The sequence below is a fragment of the Ovis canadensis genome, chromosome 8, assembly GCF_042477335.2.
Source record: "Ovis canadensis isolate MfBH-ARS-UI-01 breed Bighorn chromosome 8, ARS-UI_OviCan_v2, whole genome shotgun sequence".
Classification (NCBI taxonomy): Eukaryota; Metazoa; Chordata; class Mammalia; order Artiodactyla; family Bovidae; genus Ovis; species Ovis canadensis.
In genome coordinates this window covers 42,622,063-42,644,064 of record NC_091252.1, presented here as the reverse complement: position 1 = coordinate 42,644,064, position 22,002 = coordinate 42,622,063, and the positions used below count along the sequence as shown (strand labels likewise).

Below are 22,002 nucleotides of genomic sequence, written 5' to 3'. Positions count from 1 at the left end.
GACATGGAGGAGCCACATATATAAAGTTTTTAAGTTATTAGGATATTAACTTAATAATTTGATTAAGTTATTAGGACCCTTAACCCCCACACTGTCCAAGGGTCAGCTGTATATGCATATCTTAGTTACCAGGGATCACAGTGAACATATGAAGATGGTTTATGCAGACATGTGATAAACATTAAGATCTGTATTTGTTGTTCAGTGGCTCAGTCACGTTCGACTCTTTGTGACCCCAGGAGCCCACCAGGCTCCTCTGTCCATAGAATTCTCCAGGCAAGAGTACTGGAGTGGGTAGACATTTCCTTCTCCAGAAGATCTTTCCAACCCAGGGATCAAACTCATATCTCCTGCTTGGTAAGATTTTTTACCACTGAGCCACCAGAGAAGCCCAAGGGATTACCTTTGTTAAAAAACAAACCTCCCCTACTCCTAACTTCCCCCAAGAATAGGTACAACAGAATTAGGTCTTCAGTGTAGGATTCAGCTGTATATCACAAAGAGGCTGGGAATTTTCTCTTTAGTCCCTGCTAAAGGGATGTGATGTGTTTTCAGAATCTATACTCCAGAGCACCCTCTGCTGGGAAAAGGGTCTCAAAATGCTTGCTTTGTGTGCACGTGTGTTTTTAATGCTCTACAAATCACTTTAAAATAGATTTGGGGTGGTGTGGGGTGGAGGAGTGGAGGGTGTCCAAAAGAATCTTCTAAAACTTGTCCTTTTTTACCCTCCCACAACCCTGCCCTCCAACAGAAACCCCACAGTCTACCTTACATAATAACTGACATCACTGTCCCTCCAAGCCAGATGCCAGGTATGTTTCATGTTACACCCAGGAGGCATAAGGCCTCTGCTGTTCTGTCTGTGATCCCAGCAGCTGGAGGTGTGCAGGGACCAAGGGCAGAAGGCCTGGGCTGGCAGGTGAGGAGGGCAGTGCTGAACACTGCCTGCACATCCAGGATGGAGGGACCAGTGGACATGGGTTCCCCTGGAACAAGAGGCACCGGGAGGGCAGTTGGTAGGTAGCTCCAGGCACCTGGAAAGGTCCCTGCTGAAACAGGATGGAAAGCAGGGATGGCAGAGAGACAGGAACCTCAAGGGCATCCTGCTGAGAGGAGAAGTTTGGGGGAAGGGAGGATGATGGCCAAGGTCAGCCAGAATTTAAGGTCCACACGAGGGAATGTGTGGTTCCAAAGTCCAGAGTTTCCCAGAATTGAAGGGATCTCACTGCAAAAGGAGGCCACAAAGAGCTGGTGCCCAGGTACCAGTCATGACTGAGAGCCACCAGGAGACAGGGACAAACAGCTGCAGGTGAGTAAAAGTTCCCATTCCCTTCTCCAACTCCTCCCCCATTGGCCACCGGAGAATCTAAAGCACCATGAACAATGAGGGGAGATAACAGGCAATCCTATCATTGCTCAGAATGGCTACTCCCCTGCCCCTCAATTCAGTTCAGTCGCTCAGTCATGTCCAACACTTTGTGACCGCATGAATCGCAGCACGCCAGGCCTCCCTGTCCATCACCAATTCCCAGAGTTCACTCAGATTCACGTCCATCAAGTCAGTGATGCCATCCAGCCATCTCATCCTCGGTCGTCCCCTTCTCCTCCTGCGCCCAATCCCTCCCAGCATCAAAGTCTTTTCCAATGAGTCAACTCTTCACATGAGGTAGCCAAAGTACTGGAGTTTCAGCTTTAGCATCATTCCTTCCAAAGAAATCCCAGGGTTGATTTCCTTCAGAATGGACTGGTTGGATCTCCTTACAGTCCAAAGGACTCTCCAACACCACAGAGTCTTCTCCAACACCACAGTTCAAAAGCATCAATTCTTTGGCTCTCAGCCTTCTTCACAGTCCAACTCTCACATCCATACTGGAAAAACCACTGGAAAAACCATAGCCTTGACTAGATGGACCTTAGTCGGCAATGTCTCTGCTTTTGAATATACTGTCTAGGTTGGTCATAACTTTTCTTCCAAGGAGTAAGCATCTTTTAATTTCATGGCTGCAGTCACCATCTGCAGTGATTTTGGAGCCCAAGAAAATAAAGTCTGACACTGTTTCCACTGTTTCCCCGTCTATTTCCCATGAAGTGATGGGACCGGATGCCATGATCTTCATTTTCTGAATGTTGAGCTTTAAGCCAACTTTTTCACTCTCCTCTTTCACTTTCATCAAGAGGCTTTTTATTTCCTCTTCACTTTCTGCCATAAGGGTGGTGTCATCTGCATATCTGAGGTGATTGATATTTCTCCCGGCAATCTTCATTCCAGCTTGTGTTTCTTCCAGTCCAGCGTTTCTCATGATGTACTCTGCATAGAAGTTAAGAAAGCAGGGTGACAATATACAGCCATGACGTACTCCTTTTCCTATTTGGAACCAGTCTGTTGTTCCATGTCCAGTTCTAACTGTTGCTTCCTGACCTGCATACAGATTTTTCAAGAGGCAGGTCAGGTGGTCTGGTATTCCCATCTCTCTCAGAATTTTCAACAGTTTATTGTGATCCACAGAGTCAAAGACTTTGGCATAGTCAATAAAGCAGAAATAGATGTTTTTCTGGAACTCTCTTGTTTTTTCCATGATCCAAGGATGTTGGCAATTTGATCTCTGGTTCCTCTGCCTTTTCTAAAACAAGCTTGAACTTCACGGTTCACGTATTGCTGAAGCCTGGCTTGGAGAATTTTGAGCATTACTTTACTAGCATGTGAAATGAGTGCAATTGTGTGGTAGTTTGAGCATTCTTTGGCATTGCCTTTCTTTGGTACTAGAATGAAAACTGACCTTTTCCTGTGGCCACTGCTGAGTTTTCCAAATTTGCTGGCATATTGAGTGTAGTAGCACTGTCACAGAATCATCTTTCAGGATTTGAAACAGCTCAACTGGAATTCCATCACCTCCACTAGCTTTGTTCATAGTGATGCTTTCTAAGGCCCACTTGACTTCACATTCCAGGATGTCTGGCTCTAGATGAGTGATCACACCATCATGATTATCTGGGTCGTGAAGATCTTTTTTGTATAGTTATTCTGTGTATTCTTGCCACCTCTTCTTAATATCTTCTGCTTCTGTTAGGTCCATACCACTTCTGCCCTTTATCGAGCCCATTTTTGCATGAAATGTTCTCTTGGCATCCCTAATTTTCTTGAAGAGATCTCTAGTCTTTCCCATTCTGTTCTTTTCCTCTATTTCTTTGCATTGATCGCTGAAGAAGGCTTTCTTATCTCTCTTTGCTATTCTCTGGAACTCTGCATTCAGATGCTTATATCTTTCCTTTTCTCCTTTGCTTTTCACTTCTCTTCTTCTTCTTTTTTTTTTTTTTTTTACTTTATTTTACTTTACAATACTGTATTGGTTTTGCCATACATTGACATGAATCCACCATGGGTGTACATGCATTCCCAAACATGAACCCCCCTCCCACCTCCCTCCCCACAACCTCTCTCTGGGTCATCCCCATGCACCAGCCCCAAGCATGCTGTATCCTGCATCAGACATAGACTGGCGATTCGATTCTTACATGATAGTATACATGTTTCAATGCCATCTCCCAAATCATCCCACCCTCTCCCTCTGAGTCCAAAAGTCCGCTGTACACATCTGTGTCTTTTTTGCTGTCTTGCATACAGGGTCGTCACTGCCATCTTTCTAAATTCCATATATATGTGTTAGTATACTGTATTGGTGTTTTTCTTTCTGGCTTACTTCACTCTGTATAATCGGCTCCAGTTTCATCCATCTCATCAGAACTGATTCAAATGTATTCTTTTTAACGGCTGAGTAACACTCCATTGTGTATATGTACCACAGCTTTCTTATCCATTCATCTGCTGATGGACATCTAGGTTGTTTCCATGTCCTGGCTATTATAAACAGTGCTGCAATGAACATTGGGGTACATGTGTCTCTTTCAATTCTGGTTTCCTCGGTGTGTATGCCCAGCAGGGGGATTGCTGGGTCATAAGGTAGTTCTATTTGCAATTTTTTAAGGAATCTCCACACTGTTCTCCATAGTGGTTGTACTAGTTTGCATTCCCACCAACAGTGTCGGAGGGTTCCCTCACTTCTCTTCTTTTCACAGCTATTTGTAAGGCCTCCCCAGACAGCCATTTTGCTTTTTTGCATTTCATTTCCATGGGGATGGTCTTGATCCCTGTCTCCTGTACAGTGTCATGAACCTCTGTCCATAGTTTATCAGGCACTCTATCTATCAGATCTAGTCCCTTAAATCTATTTCTCACTTCCACTGTATAATCATAATGGATTTGATTTAGGTCATACCTGAATGGTCCAGCGGTTTTCCCTGCTTTCTTCAATTTAAGTCTGAATTTGGTAATAAGGAGTTCATGAGCTGAGCCACAGTCAGCTCCTGGTCTTGTTTTTGTTGACTGTATAGAGCTTCTCCATCTTTGGCTGCAAAGAATATAATCAATCTGATTTCGGTGTTGACCATCTGGTGATGTCCATGTGTAGAGTCTTCTCTTGTGTTGTTGGAAGAAGGTGTTTACTATGACCAGTGCCCCTAGTAAAACTAAAATTATGTTTCAGTCTGACCATCCCCCACTTTCTTCCTGCCCCTTCATACTTCCTCCTTCCTGTTTCATCCTCCAATTCCCAAGCAACCACTGATTGGTTTTGTGCCATTATAGACTAGTTTGCATTTTCTAGAGTGTTATATAAATGGACTCAAACACTGTGTACTCTTTCTTTTCTAGCTTCTTTCATGGAGCATAATTTTTCTGAGTCATCCCTGTTGTTAGGTAGATCAATAGTTCATCTCCACAGTGGCGTACCCACTATGGAAAACAGTATGAAAGTTCCTCAAAAAAAAAAAAAAAATTTAAAAACAGAACTGCCATATGGTCCAGCAATACCACTCCTGGCCATATATCCATACAAAACTGTAATTCGAAAAGATACACACACCCCAGTGTTCACACCAACACTATTTACAATAGCCAGGGTATGGAAGCAAACTAAATGTCTGATAGATCAACACATAAAAGAAGATGTGGTGTTTATATACAATGGAATATACTCAGCCATAAAAAAGGAAGAAATAATGCCAATCGCAGCTACCTTGAAATTATCATGTGAAATCAAAAAGAGAAAGATAAATAATGCATGATGTCATTTATATGGGGAACTTTTCTACAAAACAGAAACAGACTTATAAAGACAGACTTGTGGTTGTCAAAGAGGGTGCAGGTGGGGGAGGAAAGATAGACTGGAAGTTTGAGACTAGCACATGCAAACTATTAGACATACATGTAACTAGATTACTTTGCTGTATATCAGAAAGTAATACAGCAATACTTCAATAAAATAAATTAAAAAGAACAGTTCATTCCTTTTTACTGATGACTAGTGTTCCATTAAACGGATGTACTGCAGTTTATTCACTCATGCACTTGTTGATGGATACTTGGGTATGTCCAGTTTGGGGCTATCATGAACAAAGCCACGATAACTACTCATCTCTAAGTCTTTGTTATGGGGAAAAAATATAATCAAGAAGAGGGAACAAATCATACCTACCCCACCTGTTAGTCCCCCGTGTGCTCATGAAACCTAAGCTGGGGAGAGGGAGGCAGGAAGTAAACTGGAGCCCTGGTATTCTGTTTTGAGCTGCAATGAACCTTTAGTAGGGCTCTCCTAGCGGCTCAGCAGTAAAGAATCCACCTGCAATGGAGGAGCCTCAGGAGACAAGGGTTCAATCCCTGGGCTGGGAAGACTCCCTGGAGGAGGGCATGGCAACTCACTCCAGTATTCTTCCTTGGAGAATCCCATGGACAGAGGAGCCTGGTGGGCTACAGTTCATAGGGTCTCAAAGTCAGACACAACTGAAGCAACTTAGCACACATGCACAGACGTTTAGTAGCATTTCTATTACCATAAAGTGTACAGAATGCTATGGGTTCTGCCAAGTGGTAGACACTGTCCTGGGGAGAGATGCTGTTCTGGTCAACAGAGGGAAAACCAATGCTGCTTTGTGATAGTAACTTAATGGGCAGCTCAAGGCAAGAAGGACCTATCCGTGCAGGAAGGCAGAGGAGGTCTCTGTGAAGGAAAGAGATGAGTCATGAGATGGCATCTAGGATATAAAGAGAAGTCTTCAGATGACCTGGAACGCAGCAGCCGAAATGGAGGAGGGTGGCTCAGCAAAGAAATTCAAACACCTCCATGCACTCAGATGGCCACCTGCCCACATGTACCTCCAATCACACCCACAAAGCCCAAGGCTCCAGGAGACTATGAGATGTTGTGATAAACTCTCCACTCATAGATTGAAAAAGGGCCCTGAAGAAGCTTAAGAAACACACTTGGAGAGCTGATGTGATTTGCCCAAGGCCACACAGACAGGACTAAAATTAAAATCTCCTGATTTGTGCTCCAGTCCACCCCTGTCACTAGAGTGACGAATCCTCCAATAAGAGATGTTGTCAAGTGTATTCACAAAACACTAGATTCAAAATGACAATCCCCAGTGGTTCAGATGGTAAAGAATCTGCCTGTAATACAGGAGACCGAGGTTCACTCCCTGGTTCCAGAAGATCCCCTGGAGAACAGAATGGCAACTCACTCCAGTATTCTTGACTGAAGAATTCCATGGACAGAGGAATCTGGTGGGCTATAGTCCATGGAGTCACAAAGAGTCGGACATGACTGAGTAACTAACACAAAAGGCACTATTGAAAAATAAAAGTAACAACCACAGCGCCTGCATTTAGAGTGTGGTTATGATTGGGACTACTGCTTTCCTCTAAGATGCAGGTCACTAAATAAACACTGTTGGAAGACTTCCCGGTGGCCCTGCGGTTAAGACGCCATGCTTCCACTGCAAGGGGTACAGGTTCAATCCCTGGTCAGGATACTAAAAGATCCCATATGCCACAAAGTACAGCCAAAAAAAATTTTTTTAAAAAGGAGTTGGGGGGGGGGTGTTGCTAGGAAACCATCCACTTCACTTGCAGTGAACACCCTGAGCAATCTCTGCACCACGCATGGTGCTTCTGGTCCAGCCGGAAGTACCTATAGCACACCTGTTTCCTGGACTGTCTTGGGATTTATCACACTTCATTGACAGGTACAAGAAACTCCCACACTGAGACTTTTTGCACAACCTAGATTTTTCTAACCTGGAACTGGATCATCAATTTAGGGTAGACCTAAGGCTTCTGTAGGCTCAGAACTATAGCATCTGTGTTTAAGGGACGAAGGTATTCTTTCCTGTAGCCAGAAGTTCCTCTCAGCAGGACCTGCCCAACTCACTCTGGCCACCGAAAGGGTGACATCTAACAAAATCCCTCAAGCAGCTGGAATACAGCTTAATAAAATCTACACGCAGTTTGTGTCTACTAAGCCTACCGGTTTGCTTACGACTTCCTCTGCACAATCTGCTCATCAGGGCGCTCATCCAGCATAAAGTTCCTCAGGACTCGCTGGACACATCTCATGAATTTCTGTTTTTCTATTTAACAACTTCATTTATTGCTTTTGTGCAATACAGATGCAGCTCTCCATTTACTACCATTCTTTAAATGGTCATTCCTGCTGTTTTCACATGACCTCTTACCTTTTGTCAAGGGAGGCAGAGGGCATGCTGGTTAAGAAGATACAGGCGGTTGGTCTAACATCCCCAGCAGGCAATTCCAACCATGGATTTGCAAGCTAATCATACTCGCAGGTATTTTGTCTATGCAATGAAATGGTCACTGCCCTCTAAAGGTTATGGTAAAGATTATACTAGATGAACTACACAGAGTGAATACCTACTGAGTGAATGGTAGAAGGACCACCCAAACTATTTAAATTTGCTTTTCCTTTCAGTTGCCTAGCCACAGAATGGAATATATATATATATATATATGATGCGAATAAGATATGTCGTGACTGTATTTTTAAAAACTGGCTACCAATAGCAGCATTATTCACAACTGAGCTGTGGAAACACCCCAAGTGTACTTACAGATGACTGGATAAACAAAGTGTAGTACATGTACACAACTGAATATTACTCGCTTTTTAAAATGATGGAAACTCATGCTATAACATGGAAATAAACCTTGAAGATCTTATGCCAAGTCTTTGCTCAGTTGCTTCAGTCGTGTCCGGCTCTTTGCGACCCCATGGACTATAGCCCGCCAGGCTCCTCTGTCCATGGGGATTCTACAGGCAAGAATACTGGAGTGGGTTGCCATGCCCTCCTCCAGGAGATCTTCCCAATCCAGAGATTGAATCCAGGTCTCCATCACAAATGGATAAATTCTATATAATGACATTTACACGAGGTACCGCAAGCAGTCAAACACATAAAGAGACAGAAAGTAGAATGGTGGTTACCGGGGCCTGGGTAGAAGAGGGGATGAAGAGCTATCATTTAATGTATACAGAGCTTCAGTTTCATAAGATGAAAAAGTTCTAGAGACAGATAAGGGTAACGGGTGTGCAATAATGTGAACACAGTGCAATTGTACTCTATAAATGATTAAGCTGATAAATTCAGTTGATGATTAAACTGATAAATTTTATGTTAACTATACTTTACCATGATTTTTTAAAATGAAAACAAACGAACAAAAAAAACTAGCTGCTTCAATTCAATGCTAGTAAAGAGATGTGAGCAACGAGTTACATGTGTATTCTACAGTGAAGATTGTTCAGTTTAGTTGTATTTCATTGCATCAATAAAATAATTTTACCTTTATTAAAATACATCTGCTATAATGTTTCTCTATCAACATCTCTCCCCATAAAAGGTGAAAAGAAACACATGAACTAACATGACATTTTCTGGGGTAGTATATTTACCTTAATGTATATCAGTTTATAAATAAACACCTACTATCTGCAGAATGCAGAGGCCTTAGGTATGAGGAGAAGCTGGACCAAGATGAAAACTTGGTATGATAATCTACAAAGAGTCAGAAAAACCATAGAAACAAATATGTGAGAAAAATGACAACAGTAACTACACAAAAAAAGCTTGCAGGATGGGAAGTTAGGTGGGGAAGACAAAGCATGAGAAAAGGGCATAATTTCAGGTGATAACATATTTTACTGTAAACACATTGTGTTAAAGTCTGGCAAACTTTTTCTAGTAAGGGCAAGAAAGAATTTTCAGCCTTTTGGGCCATGTGGCCTTCTGTGGCAACAAGTCAACTCTGCTATTATAGCCTGAAAGCAGCCCCAGACAGTAAGGAAACAAATGGGGGTGGCTGTGCTCCAAGAAAACTTTATTTACAAATGCCGGCAGCAGGCCAGATTTCAGTCGAGGGCAACAGTGTGCCAACCATAGTTCCAGAGAAACAAAATAAATAAAAGGACAATGTGGAATACAGTGGATTAATGAATGAGGACTGAAATACCATGGGCTTCTAGTCTATCCCCCAGTGAATCAGACCCATGTTCAGAAGTTCACGCCTAAAATGCCCCTTTCATACCAAAGTTCTAACTATATCCCAGAGAAGACATGAGAGGCTCAATGGACTAAAAAGTTTCTAGTGAATTGCTCACTCCCACTAAGAATGGGATGATAGCCCTCCTATAGAAAATACTGAGAATGCTTTTATATCTTAAAAAATATATATTTCATATATATATATATAAATGAGCTCACAATAGCCTAATTCTTACTCTAAGTAGTTCTAAGTGTTTAACAGCTGATTCTCAAGATGCAGAATAAAATCTGGGAAAGTACCTACAAAGATGTATCACTTTAAGAGAGGCTCTTTCTTATCAAGAACAGGAAGGTATGAACCATCTATGAGATGTGTAAATATCCCAAAGACACATATTTGAATGTGCAAACAAGAAGCATGAAGAGCACCGTTGTATAAAATAGGAAAGCAGACACACTCTTCGCCCTCACTCTCACTCGTGTAGAAAGAAACTTCTGGACGAAAACTCTCTTCATCTCTGAGATCAGGATCAAGTTTTGAAATATTCATGTTCTACTTTGTGTTATTTTGTACTTTTACATTTTCACCATAAGCATGTATTACTTTTAGTACTAAGATTTTTATGTTGAGATTACCTTTAAAAGATTTATCACCTTCGCTATTAAGAGTACACTTGAGGTCTAATATTTTTAACAAAAGAATATTCAACTTCAAATGGACTTCCACTATCCATAAAGATCACCATGTAAAGAGAATATTTATATACACAATCCATGACAGATGCTATTTGTGGGTAAAATTTCATGGTAGTACAATACCTCAGCTCCACCCATCCACTTAGGCTCATCAGGAAACTCAGCACACAAAATATCTTCTGACTGATCAGTCCCCAACACATGGTAGCAGAGCTTTTGGTGGAGATTGGTGGATGTTTCTGTGCCTGAAGGGGTTAAAAATGTACACTGAAATGCAGCTGACAATTTTAAGAAAATCTATTCCTCCCATAGTAGACAATGCTAAAAGCATCTAAAAAGCTAAGTATCTGGTTATAGGATTACACAATACAAAGTTAATATACAATAGTTAATCACTTTTCTATATACTAGCAATGAAAAAGCGGAATTTGAAATTAAAAACAAAATACCATTCACATTAGCAGTTCCCAAAACGGAATGCTTAGGTATAAATATAAGAAAATATGTATAAGATATATAGGACAAAAATTATACAACTGATGAAAGAAATCAAAGAATAAATCAACGGAAAGATATACTCAGTATCTTATGGAAAACACTCAATATTGTCAAGATGTCAATTCTTCTCAACTTGATCTACAGATTCAATGCATTCCCAATCAGAATCTCAGCAAGTTATTTTGTGGACATGGACAAACTGATCCTAAAGTTTATCTGGCGAGGCAAAAGACCTGGAAGAACCAACATAATATTCAAAGAAAACAAAGTTGGAAAATGTTCGCTACCCAACTTCAAGATTTATTACACGGAATCAAGACAGTGTGGTATTAGCAAAAGAACAAACAGATCAAGAGAACACAGTAGAGAGACCCACATCAAAAGAGTCAATGGATCTTTGATAAAGGAACAAAGGCAATACGATGAAGAAAAGACAGTCTCTTCAACAAATGGTGCTGTAATGACTGGGCATCCCAGTGCAAAAAATGAATCAAGACAGAGGCCTTACAAACTTTGCAAAAATTAACCCAAAATGGATTGCAGGCTTTAAAATGTAAATGCAATCAAGAAACTCCTATAAGAGAGACTTCCCTGGTGGCCCAGTGGTTAAGACTCCACGCTTCCACTGCAGTGGGCATGGGGTTTGATCCCTGGTTGGTGGACTAAGATCCCACATGCTGTGTGGTCAAAAAAAAAACCAAAACAAACCAAAACTTCTAAAAGATAACACAGAAGAAAACCTAGATGACCTTGGGTCTGGTGATGACTTTTTAGATACAACACCAAAGGCATGAAAGAAATACTGATAAGCCAGACTTCATTAAAATTAAAACCTTCTGCTCCATGAATGACATTGTTAAGAGAATGAAAAGACAAGCCACAGATTGGGAGAAAATATTTGCAAAAGACACATCTAATAAAGTACTGTTATCCAAAATATACAAAGAATTTTTAAAACTCAACAATAGGAAACAAAGACCAAAATAAGAAAACAAATTTTAAAAAGGACCAAAGACCTTAACAGACCTTAGCCTCCCAAAGAAGATATAGAAATGGAAAATAAGCATATGAAAGATGCTCTGCAGCATGCATCAAGGAATTGCAAATTAAAACAATGAGATGCTACTACATACCTATTAGAATGGCCAAAACCCAGAAAACTCACACTGCCAAATGCTGGCCAAGATGTGAAGTAACAGGAATTCTCATTCATTGCTGGTGGAAATGTAATGGTACAGCCACTTTAGGACACAGTCTGGCGGTTTCTTACAAAATTAAACATAAAAGATGCAGAAACTATGCTCGCTGGTATTTACCCAAATGAGTTGAAAACTTGAATTAACACAAAAGTCTGTACACAGGGGTTAACAGCAACTTTATTCATAAATGCCAAAACTTGGAAGCAACCAAGATGTACTTCAGAGGTGAATGGATAAACAAACTACAGTACATCTAGACAATGGAATGTTATTCAGTGCTAAAAACAACTGAGCTACCAAGCCACAAAAACATATGGTGAAAACTTACATACACATTAGTAAGTGAAAGAAGCCAACCCGAAAGGCTACATACTATGATTCCAAGTATATGACACTCTGGAAAAGGCAAAGTTATAGGGACAGTAAAAATATCAGTGGTTGCCAGGGGCTGGCAGAGGAGGGAAGGATGCACAGGTGGAACACAGAGGATTATTAAGGCAGTGAAAATGCTACAATGCTGGATGCATATCATTATACATTTGCCCAAACCAATGGAAGGTACGACCCCGAGAGTGAACTCTGATGTCAGCTATGGATTTGGGGTGATTATGATGTGTCCATAGGCTCATCTACTGTAGCCTCTGGTGGGGATGTTGATAATGGGGGAGGAGGCTATGCATGGATAAGGAACAGAGGGTATATGGGAAATCTTGGTACCTTCTACTCAATTCTGGTGTAAATCTAAATCTGCTCTAAAACATGAAGCCTACTCATAGCTACAGAGAACAAACTGGTGGTTGCCAGAGGGGAGAGAGGTGGGAGGATGGGCAATATAGGTAAACAGGATTAGAGGTGCAAACTTCCCATTCCCAAATAAATGTCACAAGAATACACGGTATAGCACAGAGAATTTAGTCAACAATTTGCAATAACTTTGTATGGTGACAGATGGAAATGACTTATGATGATTATTTTTATAATGTATAAAAATACTGAATAATGAAAAAAAAAAAAGATTAAGTCTATTTAAAAAAACTAAAAGTATCAGTTGATTATCACCCTGGAAATAATCACACATATTTGCTGATTTTGGAGGTTGATATAATGTTGAAGGAAAAAAGGAAGAGGATACCATCACATGAAAACAAAAAAGTTTTACAGTACTTGGTGATTCTCCATGGGCTTTCTAGGAACATTGGTAAGAAACACAGGACCAGAATTGCTTAGCCTCACTCAAGAAGTCCTCTACCACACAACCTGAGAGGCTGTTGAGGTCTTCCAGACAAGAGTACAGCAAAATTACAGCTGGGAGATGTTGGTTTTCTTAAATCAACCATGGTTACTAATTATAACTATTTCTGCCAATGGAAGTTAAGGTTAAATAATAATTTTCATGCTTTTCCAGAAGTTAATAACACTGTCCTCTAACAAGAAACAGCTAGTGATACACATTTTTGGTCTCCTGGGACTTGGAAACAACCATTTTCTAACTCAGCAGCACTCTTAACACAGGCAGCTAATTCAGTACACAGAGCACAGAGAGCTTTCTTTAGCCAGCATCCCTGAATAAAAAGCCTACTCTTAGCTCCTCCTGCAGTTCATTGGTTGAACTAAGAAAAAGGTACTACAGTAATCTAATCAAAGGCAGCAAAAGCTAAATGTAGCTGAAAAAAAATGAAAAGCATAACAGACTCACTCCCAATTCAACTGGGGGGAAAAGAGAAAAGAAAATGTATCCCCAATGATATAGCAGTTCATGGCAAGGGGACAGCACGTGCAGGAGAAAGCAGTGGACTAGCCTTGCTTCCTGCTAGCTCCACACACTGCTTTTGCAGCTTTTTAGTAACTGAGACCCTCCACCCCAGCTCCACATCTTCAGCAAAGAGATGGTAAAACCCACCTGTAAAGACCAACCAAGACAACATGAAAATGTTTTACACCACATGGAAGTAAGGAGTAGCATAAAGAAGATGATGCTGACAGCTTGTACCAGCAAGGTACAAGCTATAGGGTCCTTTCTACCTAGGAAGGTGAGAGGTGAAGGGAAAAAAGGGAATCAGTTGCACACAACAGGATCTCTGTGCAACTGAAGAGGAGAACACATGCCCTGGAAGTTAACAAGGACAAAAGTATGCAGACAAATGTGACCAACAGATGACCTGCAACTTCTCAGGAGAGGAAGAGATGTGATTACTGCAAAACTTATCATCACTCATTAAACCTCATTAAATAAGTCAGTTTTATTCAAAAAAAAAAAATCATCCATTTTCTCCATGACCCTCTTGGGAGACAGCCTACATCTGTGAAGAACGGACACTGCAATAAAAATGGCCCCAATTTTTCACAGTTCCCTGTATTTGTTCTCCCACCCTTGAATGGCCCTGTGACTTGCTTTGGCCAAAAGAAAGCAGTGAAGTGATGTTCCAGGAGCAAGCCCAGGCATCAAGGAGGTCGTGCCTTTTGGCTCTCTCTTGGAGAGCTGTGTGCACACAAGCCTGGGCTGGCCTGCTAGAGGATGAGAGACCACATGGAGCTTCATGGAGGCCCCGGACGTGTTCAATTGACTGGCAGCTAATCACAGGTACATGACAGAATTTAGCTACACCCAGAACTGCCTGGCCAATTTGCAGACTCAGGAGCAAAAGTAAATGGTCATTATTGTGAACCACAAAGTTATGGCAGGATCTGTTACACAACAATGGTAACAGATACAACATCCTTCAAGGAAACATGATTCTAGACCAAGCAACCTCTACATCGGGTCTAGCTTCTTCTCTAAGTTATGTGGAGACACACTTCACTTCATGAAAAAGGTGCTTCATCTGAAGTCTCAACCTACCATCACTTTTCCCATCCTGCTGCGGGTATGCGTTGTAGAACATCCCCTTCCCGTCATGGGTCCAGGCCATACAACTGAACTTGACTCTTTCAAGCACATCTGGAAGCTCTTTGGCACCATCGACTTTCATGAACTTGATGGTCACCCAGTCGGAGCCGCTGGCACTCAGACCATAGGCAAAATATTCACCATCCTCACTGAACGCATAGCCTAAGGGACACAGGAGAAACTGTCAGTGAACACGGGAACACAACTCCCAGCCTTGCCACTGTCCACCATGCTGACAAGGGTTTTTCCAGCATGTATGGAGGCAGAAAGCGGCAACAGGAGGAGCAGGAAACTGGTAATGAGAACTCTTGGGGCTCACCCAGGACTTGCAGGAATTTGTCTTATGACCTTGGCCAAATTCCCTAACCTTTCCAGGTTTTAGTTTCTTCATCTGTAAAATGACGTATCAAATTATATGACCACCAGGATGCTTCCATTTAAAATTTCTATAATTCAATAAGTAGCTCATTTAAAAGCAGAGCTCATCTGGGATTTCAGCATATTTTATTTATATTCAGAGGGGTGGGGAAAGGGAGGAAGGAAACTGCTTCTAGAGTAATGATTGAATGTAACAGACCTAAACTGGAGCCATTATCTAATTTTTGGAATGGATTCCAAACTACTTGAAATCACTCCTTACTTCCTCATTGTCTGAGAACTGCTGGCATGCAGGGATTAACATTCACACCATCTGACAACCAAAAGCCCAGGTAAATGAAGCCTGAGGGTTTGCAATAAAGACTCACGCAGTGCATATTCCAACAGTGACAGTGAAGAGTAAGGAGAGCAACACCGCTGATGGACTAGTGCACTGTGTCCCACCCTCTGGGGCTGTCCTAACCCCAGGCAGAATGTCCTAACCACGGTGCAATGTTTCTGGACAAATATTCATGTTTCTGTTGGCTTTTACGATCATAAAGAATGTGTAATATTTGGCACCAGAGAGATCCTCTTATGATGTCTGCTAACCCTCACTGGAGGCTGAAAATCATCTTAAGAAACCAAACTATTTTCAGAGGTTTCCTACTATTTTGAAAGGAACTTCTATGAGTGAAAAATAAAGTTAAAATTTCATAAAACCTATTTATTAATCACTTATAATTCCTATAAAGCATCCAGGCTCATATGTATATAAATAAACAGAAAAGGGTCAAGAAAGTAATGGAGTAAATATTCATTTTTTTGTCTGCATAAGTTATATATAATTTTAAAAATTTCAGGGAAAATGCAAATAAAATATTTTGACTTTAAAATGTATATTTTTAAAAAGTCATACACTATGAAAAGAATCTGAATGTCTGCTGTTGTGTTAGTTGCTCAGTTGTGCCCAACTCTTTGCAACCCCATGAACTGTACTTGCCAGGCCCCTCTGTCCATGGAATTCTCCAGGCAAGAATACTGGAGTGGGTTGCATTTCCTTCTCCAATAATATGGTCTTCAGAAAACTTAAAGACTGAGACCAAGTTCCATGTCTAATTTACCATGTTATCCATCAGGGCCTGTACATGACAAACATTACAGAAAAAGTTTTTGGAATGTAGTATTGAAGTGAGAAACAAGACCCTGTTATAATGAAGTCCTTCTGGGTGAGTTGCAAGATAGACTTTGGTTAAAATGAAGTGAGTTTCTATTCAGAGTATATTACTGCACAGTATCAGTGTATTAAATTCTTTCACAACTCCAAGATCAAATTCAATGAAGAATACTCACAATAAATTTGCTGGCATCTTATTTCCAATACTGATTATGATTACTCTCAGTACTAATTAGACTAAGGATCATCATTTACATATACAGAATATTGGGGGAGAGGGGGAGAAAGCACTAAATGACTAACTGACTTTATAAAGGGGTCTTTGCACACATCTGCTGAGACAGGTCTCTTTAATTCCCATCTAATCGATTACAGGACTTCAGAGTTCCAACTGCTCAGTTTTGTAGGGCTGAATCTACACTTGAGCTTTTTCAAAAATAGAATATGCTGAGCCAACTCAACTAAACATCTAGAATACTAGTCAGTGATGACTCTCAGAGCGTACAATTTGTAAACCATAGATAGATACAGTGTATAGACAATATTCTTACCCTAAAGTTGGGTGTTTATGGCACAAAGCTGGGGTAATCTTATTGACTCTGGAGATTATCTTGGGGGAGGTTACTCAGGAGACATACAGCAGCTGAATACATATTTCTGCATATAGCAAAACTTATTCATTCAGTTTTTAAACTTGCATCCTCAGGGGACAAAGCAACAAGTTGTCAAATTTCTACAAAACTGTGTTTTATACTTTTAATCCTAACATCATAACAATCAACTAAATTTAAAAATTCATCACTTTTTCTTGTCAAGGAAGTAGACTTCATATTCTTTCCTGTTTTACATGTACAATTAAAACATTCTTTGTGCAACTTAAATTTCTTTTGGAAGAGAATTAATTTTTTTTCCAAATACAGATAGGTCTCAGAGATGCTATAGGAAATGGTGATGATTCTTCAAGATCCCAGAAGCCCTAGGAGCTAATTTAGGTCCAGTGTGAATTATTCTCTAGTTCTGCTTCATGCTGTCAGAAGGTATGACCACTCATGTGTTCTAAATATACTGTGCCGAAATCAGCTTTCCCAACACTGCATGTGCGTCTGTTCCACAATATGGTTCACACTGTGTCTGGTCTCTCAAGGGTGGGACGACTGCACCCACATCAGAGCTGTCAGCGCGGGCCCCAGGACTCCCGCGGGCCTGGCTATGGAGCCCTCACCTCGGAGCGCCACTGTGCCATCATCCGAGAGTATGTTGGGGTCGAGGAACACTCTGGCTTCACCCTCTAAAGAATCCTGTACATATAATACTCGTTGGTTCTGCAAACCTGTATTGTAAAAATAGAAATACCTGGGGGACAGAGACGGTCTTTATTTAGTTGAGGAGTAAAACCAAACACATAGAAACAAAAGGAAAAACAACATACAAAGGTACAATTGCAGATAGGCTGTGCCAGGGGACTAGAGTGGAAGGTCCCACCAGCTCCCTGTACCTAGAATTTGTTACCTGAATTGCTTCAGGTATTAAAATAATTCACTGTGATTCTGCACATCAGCTAAATAAAGTCTGCTTTATATGCTAAAATGAAAACTGATTTTCAGTAAAGCAGTAACTTTTCTTTTTCAGTGGAGAAGACAGCAGATTTGCTAAAATGTACCAGTTCCCTTCCTTAGTCATGCCCCTAGGGCAAGGGGCGGGCAAACCTTTTCTGTAATGAGCAAGACTGCAAACTATTTAGGCTTTGGGCACCATACAGACTCAATCCTGCAGTCGCGGTACAAAAGCAGCCATGAATAACACAAGCAAATGACCATGGCTGTGTGCCATTTAAACTTCATTTGCAAAATAGGAGGTGGGCGAGGCTGGGCATGCAGAGCATACTTTGCTGATCCCTGTGTCGGGGGAGTCTAATAATTTCTAAAGTAAATCTGTGGTAGTGGTTCCAAAAAGACTTAAAAGGTGAACAAGAGGCTATGTTTTAAGTGAGTGTCAGAGGGAGAGGAACAAGAGAGGTGAGTTAATGGGTGCTCCCTCTTGGCCTACTGCCATTCTTGGATGGAAGAAATGCATCCAGTAAAGTCTTTTCATGTAGTATAAGCCAAAGAGGATTAATTTTAGAGGCAAATAAATCTCCACTGCTGTCTATGAATCATGCTATCTCACCAATTACTAGCCACAAGACAACTAATTCCTACAGTCTAGTTTCATCCTAGGACACATCTCTGCCAAATTTCTTAGTCCTTAAGAATGTGGACAACAGACCAAAAAAAATTACTATTTTCATAGTCAAGCATAGAGATGAATTGATTTTATAATGTTTGTAAAGTTTATAAACTGGTAAGTTATTTGGAATTTGTACTGTAAAATTTAAGAAAGTACTAATTAGAAAAGCAAAAAGAAAATGAAATGAAAGCAAGTTCACATACCTTTTCCCTTTCTTGAAGTGGCAGCTATACTTGGGATAGTCATACAATTCAGTCATTCTCTCTTTGTATAAACCTCTAATAGGACACTGCTCAAGAAATGGCACGGTAATCTTGTTCTGGGCCTCCACGAAAGCCTGGAGAGAAAATTTAAATGAACAAAGCATGTCAGATATAAAATTTTCCACATGGAGTATTATGCATTAATATTACCAGCAAGATTCAGCAATTTCACTCCCGGGACTATATCCTAAGGAGACAAAAACATTATATTGAGGAGACATCTGCACCCCCATGTTGACAGCAGCATTATTTACAATAGTCACAACACGGAAACAACCAAAGTGTCCCCTGACAGACGAATGAATGAAGAAAATGTGGACTACATATAGACAAGTATAATCCAGTCATTAAAAAAGTAGGAAATTCTGCCATTCGTGAGAACATGGATAGAACTTGAGGACATTAAGTCTAACGGAGAAAGAGAAATACTGCACAATCTCACTCACATGTGGACTAATGTAAAACAAAACCAAAATCCACAAACTCATAGAAAAATCAGATTTGTGGTTACTAGAGGCAGGAAGGAGATAAGGCAAGTGGGAACTGAATGAAGGTGGTCAAAATGCACAAACTTCTAGTTATAAGATAACTAAGTACTAGGTATGTAATGTACAATATGATGACTATAACTGACATTGCTTTAAGAGATATAAAAGTTGTTAAAAGGGAATAAAATCCTGAATTCTCATCCCAAGGAAAAAAAACTTTTTTCTTCTTTCTTTTCCTATCTGAATGAGTCAATGTATGTCAACTAAACTTGTCCCGGTAATCACTTCATTTTACAAGTAGATCAAATCATTATGCTGTACACCTTAAACTTACACAGTGTTGTACATCAACTATATCTCAGTAAAACCAGGAAAACAGATTTCTGAAAAATATATCAGCAAAAGCATACTTTCCCTCAATAAATAGTAATACTCACATGGCACTCTGTACCAAGCAAGTATTAACTCATTTAGAACTCATATTCCAATGGAGAAGGTTCTTTTTCAGCCCAACTTTATGGATGGGAAGACTAAGTCTTCAGTTCAGTTCAGTCGCTCAGTCGTGTCCAACTCTTTGCGACCCCATGAACTGCAGCATGCCAGGCTTCCCTGTCCATCACCAACTCCTGGAGTCCACCCAAACCCATGTCTATTGAGTTGGTGATGCCATCCAGCCATCTCATCCTCTGTCGTCCCCTTCTCCTCCTGCCCTCAATCTTTCCCAGCATCAGGTCTTTTCAAATGAGTCAGCTCTTCGCATCAGGTGGCCAAATCTTAGAGTGGTTCAAAAGCTGACGAACATCACGCAGCTGGGAAGTGGCAGGGCCAGTTCTTGAATCTGTTCTCAATGAACACACCATACCACTGCTCAGACAACACACTCTCAAGAAAGGGCACTCACCCCAGGCCAAGGCTCCCGGCTTTTCAGCAGCCAGTGATCCCCAAATATCAGATACAAAGAAACCAAGCTAGAGATACCCAGGTACTATCTATCCAAGCCAGAGATACCCAGGTACTATCTAACCAAGCCAGAGATACCCAGGTACTAGCTTATCAATTTTGTTTTTGACAATTTTTCCAAGACCTACTACCCTTGTCAACTCAAGAACTTCGCTAAATGTTGAAACTATAGAATATTTAAAAGAAAGAAACAAACATTGGAAAGTGGGTGGCACTGAGTAAGTTTATTGACAACAATGGTTTGGAAGAAAAGCAAGAGGTAGCCTCAGGAGATCAGGAGATGCTGGCAGAGGAAGTGACAGTTTCTACAACAGATCAGTTGTATCCAAGCTTAGCCTGTTTATAACTAAGCAGTCAGAAAGGTTATAATACTATAATAATACTGTAATACTATAAAATCTGGGCTTCATAATAATTCACATCTGGCTATTAGAAATGAAGCATGAATAAATGTATCAGCTCAACTGAACATTGAATCAGATATCTACGCAAAGGCAAACCGTTTTGATAGGAGAAAACTTCAGGAAATGCACAACTTACTATATTCGGAATGGCACACAAAAGACGCATTATTGTCAGAGTCCATCCAGACCTAAGGGCCCACCCAGCCCAAAATGGTCTTTAAATGGGCTCTCCTTACACAAAGCAATGACCCCATGCTGGAGAACCATGACTCTGTGCTGAGAGAAAGCTGCTCTAAAACTCAAGGTTTATAATGTGCTTGAAAACAAGCGGGAAAGAGTATGAGGTATGACTACAGTTAACAAGAGTTTTGCAAGAGGATCAATTCAAGAGAAATAAAACAGTTACAGGTCACATTTCTCATTTCAATCAAACAGAAAATAAAACTGAGTGCCACAGAAATACAACTCCAACTGCCTATCATGAGGGATTGGCAAACCTCACCATGGCCTGCTTTCCTATGGTACTCGAGCCTAGAATAGGGTTTATATTTTTAACAGCTGGGTGCAGGCAAGGGTGGAAAACCTATGACCTGGGTGACTCATATCATCTAAAATATTTCCCATGTGGCCCTTTACAGGAAGTTTGCTGACTCCACTCTATCTCATTACAAAGTGTCCACAAAGATACTTTTTGCTTTTTAGTTATAAAATCGATGCACAGCTGCAAAGCCACAGTGGGCAGCACTCTGGGGTGGGGTGGGAGTGGGGGTGTGGTGTGCAGTGGTATGGTGTGTGTGTGTGCGTGTTGGCACTCTGGGGGGGTGTATTGTGTGTGTAGCATTCTGGGGGGGGCGGTAGTTGAGGGGTGGGTATGTGTATGCACAGCATTCTAGGGGGGGTTGGGGTGGTGGGTTGTGTGTGTTAGTCACTCAGTCATGTCTGACTCTTTGCAACACCATGGACTGTAGCCCACCAGGCTCCCCTGTCCATGGGATTCTCCAAGCAAGAATACTGGAGTGGGTTGCCATTTCCTTCTCCAGGGGATCTTATCGACCCAGGGATCAAACCCAGGTCTCCTGCATTACAGGCAGATTCTTTATCGTCTGAGCCACCAGGGAAGCAAAAGCATTACCTGATTTCATGGGTGAAGTAAACTGGACCTTTTGACATGACCTTCACTCCTGTCCCTGGCCTCAGTCCACTGAGCTCCCCTCCCAGCCTTTGTCTCTGCTGGGTCACCTGTCCGCTATGTCCATCCCCCTATCTCCGTGGGAGGTGGGAGCCTGAGCATCTCAAGCCCCATTTACTGCTGGCTCCGTGTCACCCTGGGTGTGCAGCCTTACCGACACGGAAGTGGAGGCAGGTGGTAATAAGGTCACCTGGCCGGGGTCACTCAGTGAGTTAGCGACAGCACTGAGGCCAGAGTTAGGTTCTTTCAGTCACTGTAACAGTGC

At 41.2% G+C, this 22,002-nt stretch overlaps 1 protein-coding gene across 1 annotated transcript in view; it reads right to left on the bottom strand.

Moving 5' to 3' along the window:
- Window positions 1-22,002, bottom strand: part of PREP (prolyl endopeptidase) — a 143,953-nt gene that overhangs the window by 96,619 nt on the left and 25,332 nt on the right. The window contains exons 3-6 of the mRNA XM_069598252.1: window positions 18,637-18,770; window positions 17,430-17,560; window positions 14,626-14,835; window positions 10,213-10,334 (exon numbers count right to left, since the gene is read on the bottom strand). Of these exons, the coding sequence (XP_069454353.1) occupies window positions 10,213-10,334; window positions 14,626-14,835; window positions 17,430-17,560; window positions 18,637-18,770 (597 nt within the window). The remainder of the gene's footprint in view (window positions 1-10,212; window positions 10,335-14,625; window positions 14,836-17,429; window positions 17,561-18,636; window positions 18,771-22,002) is intronic.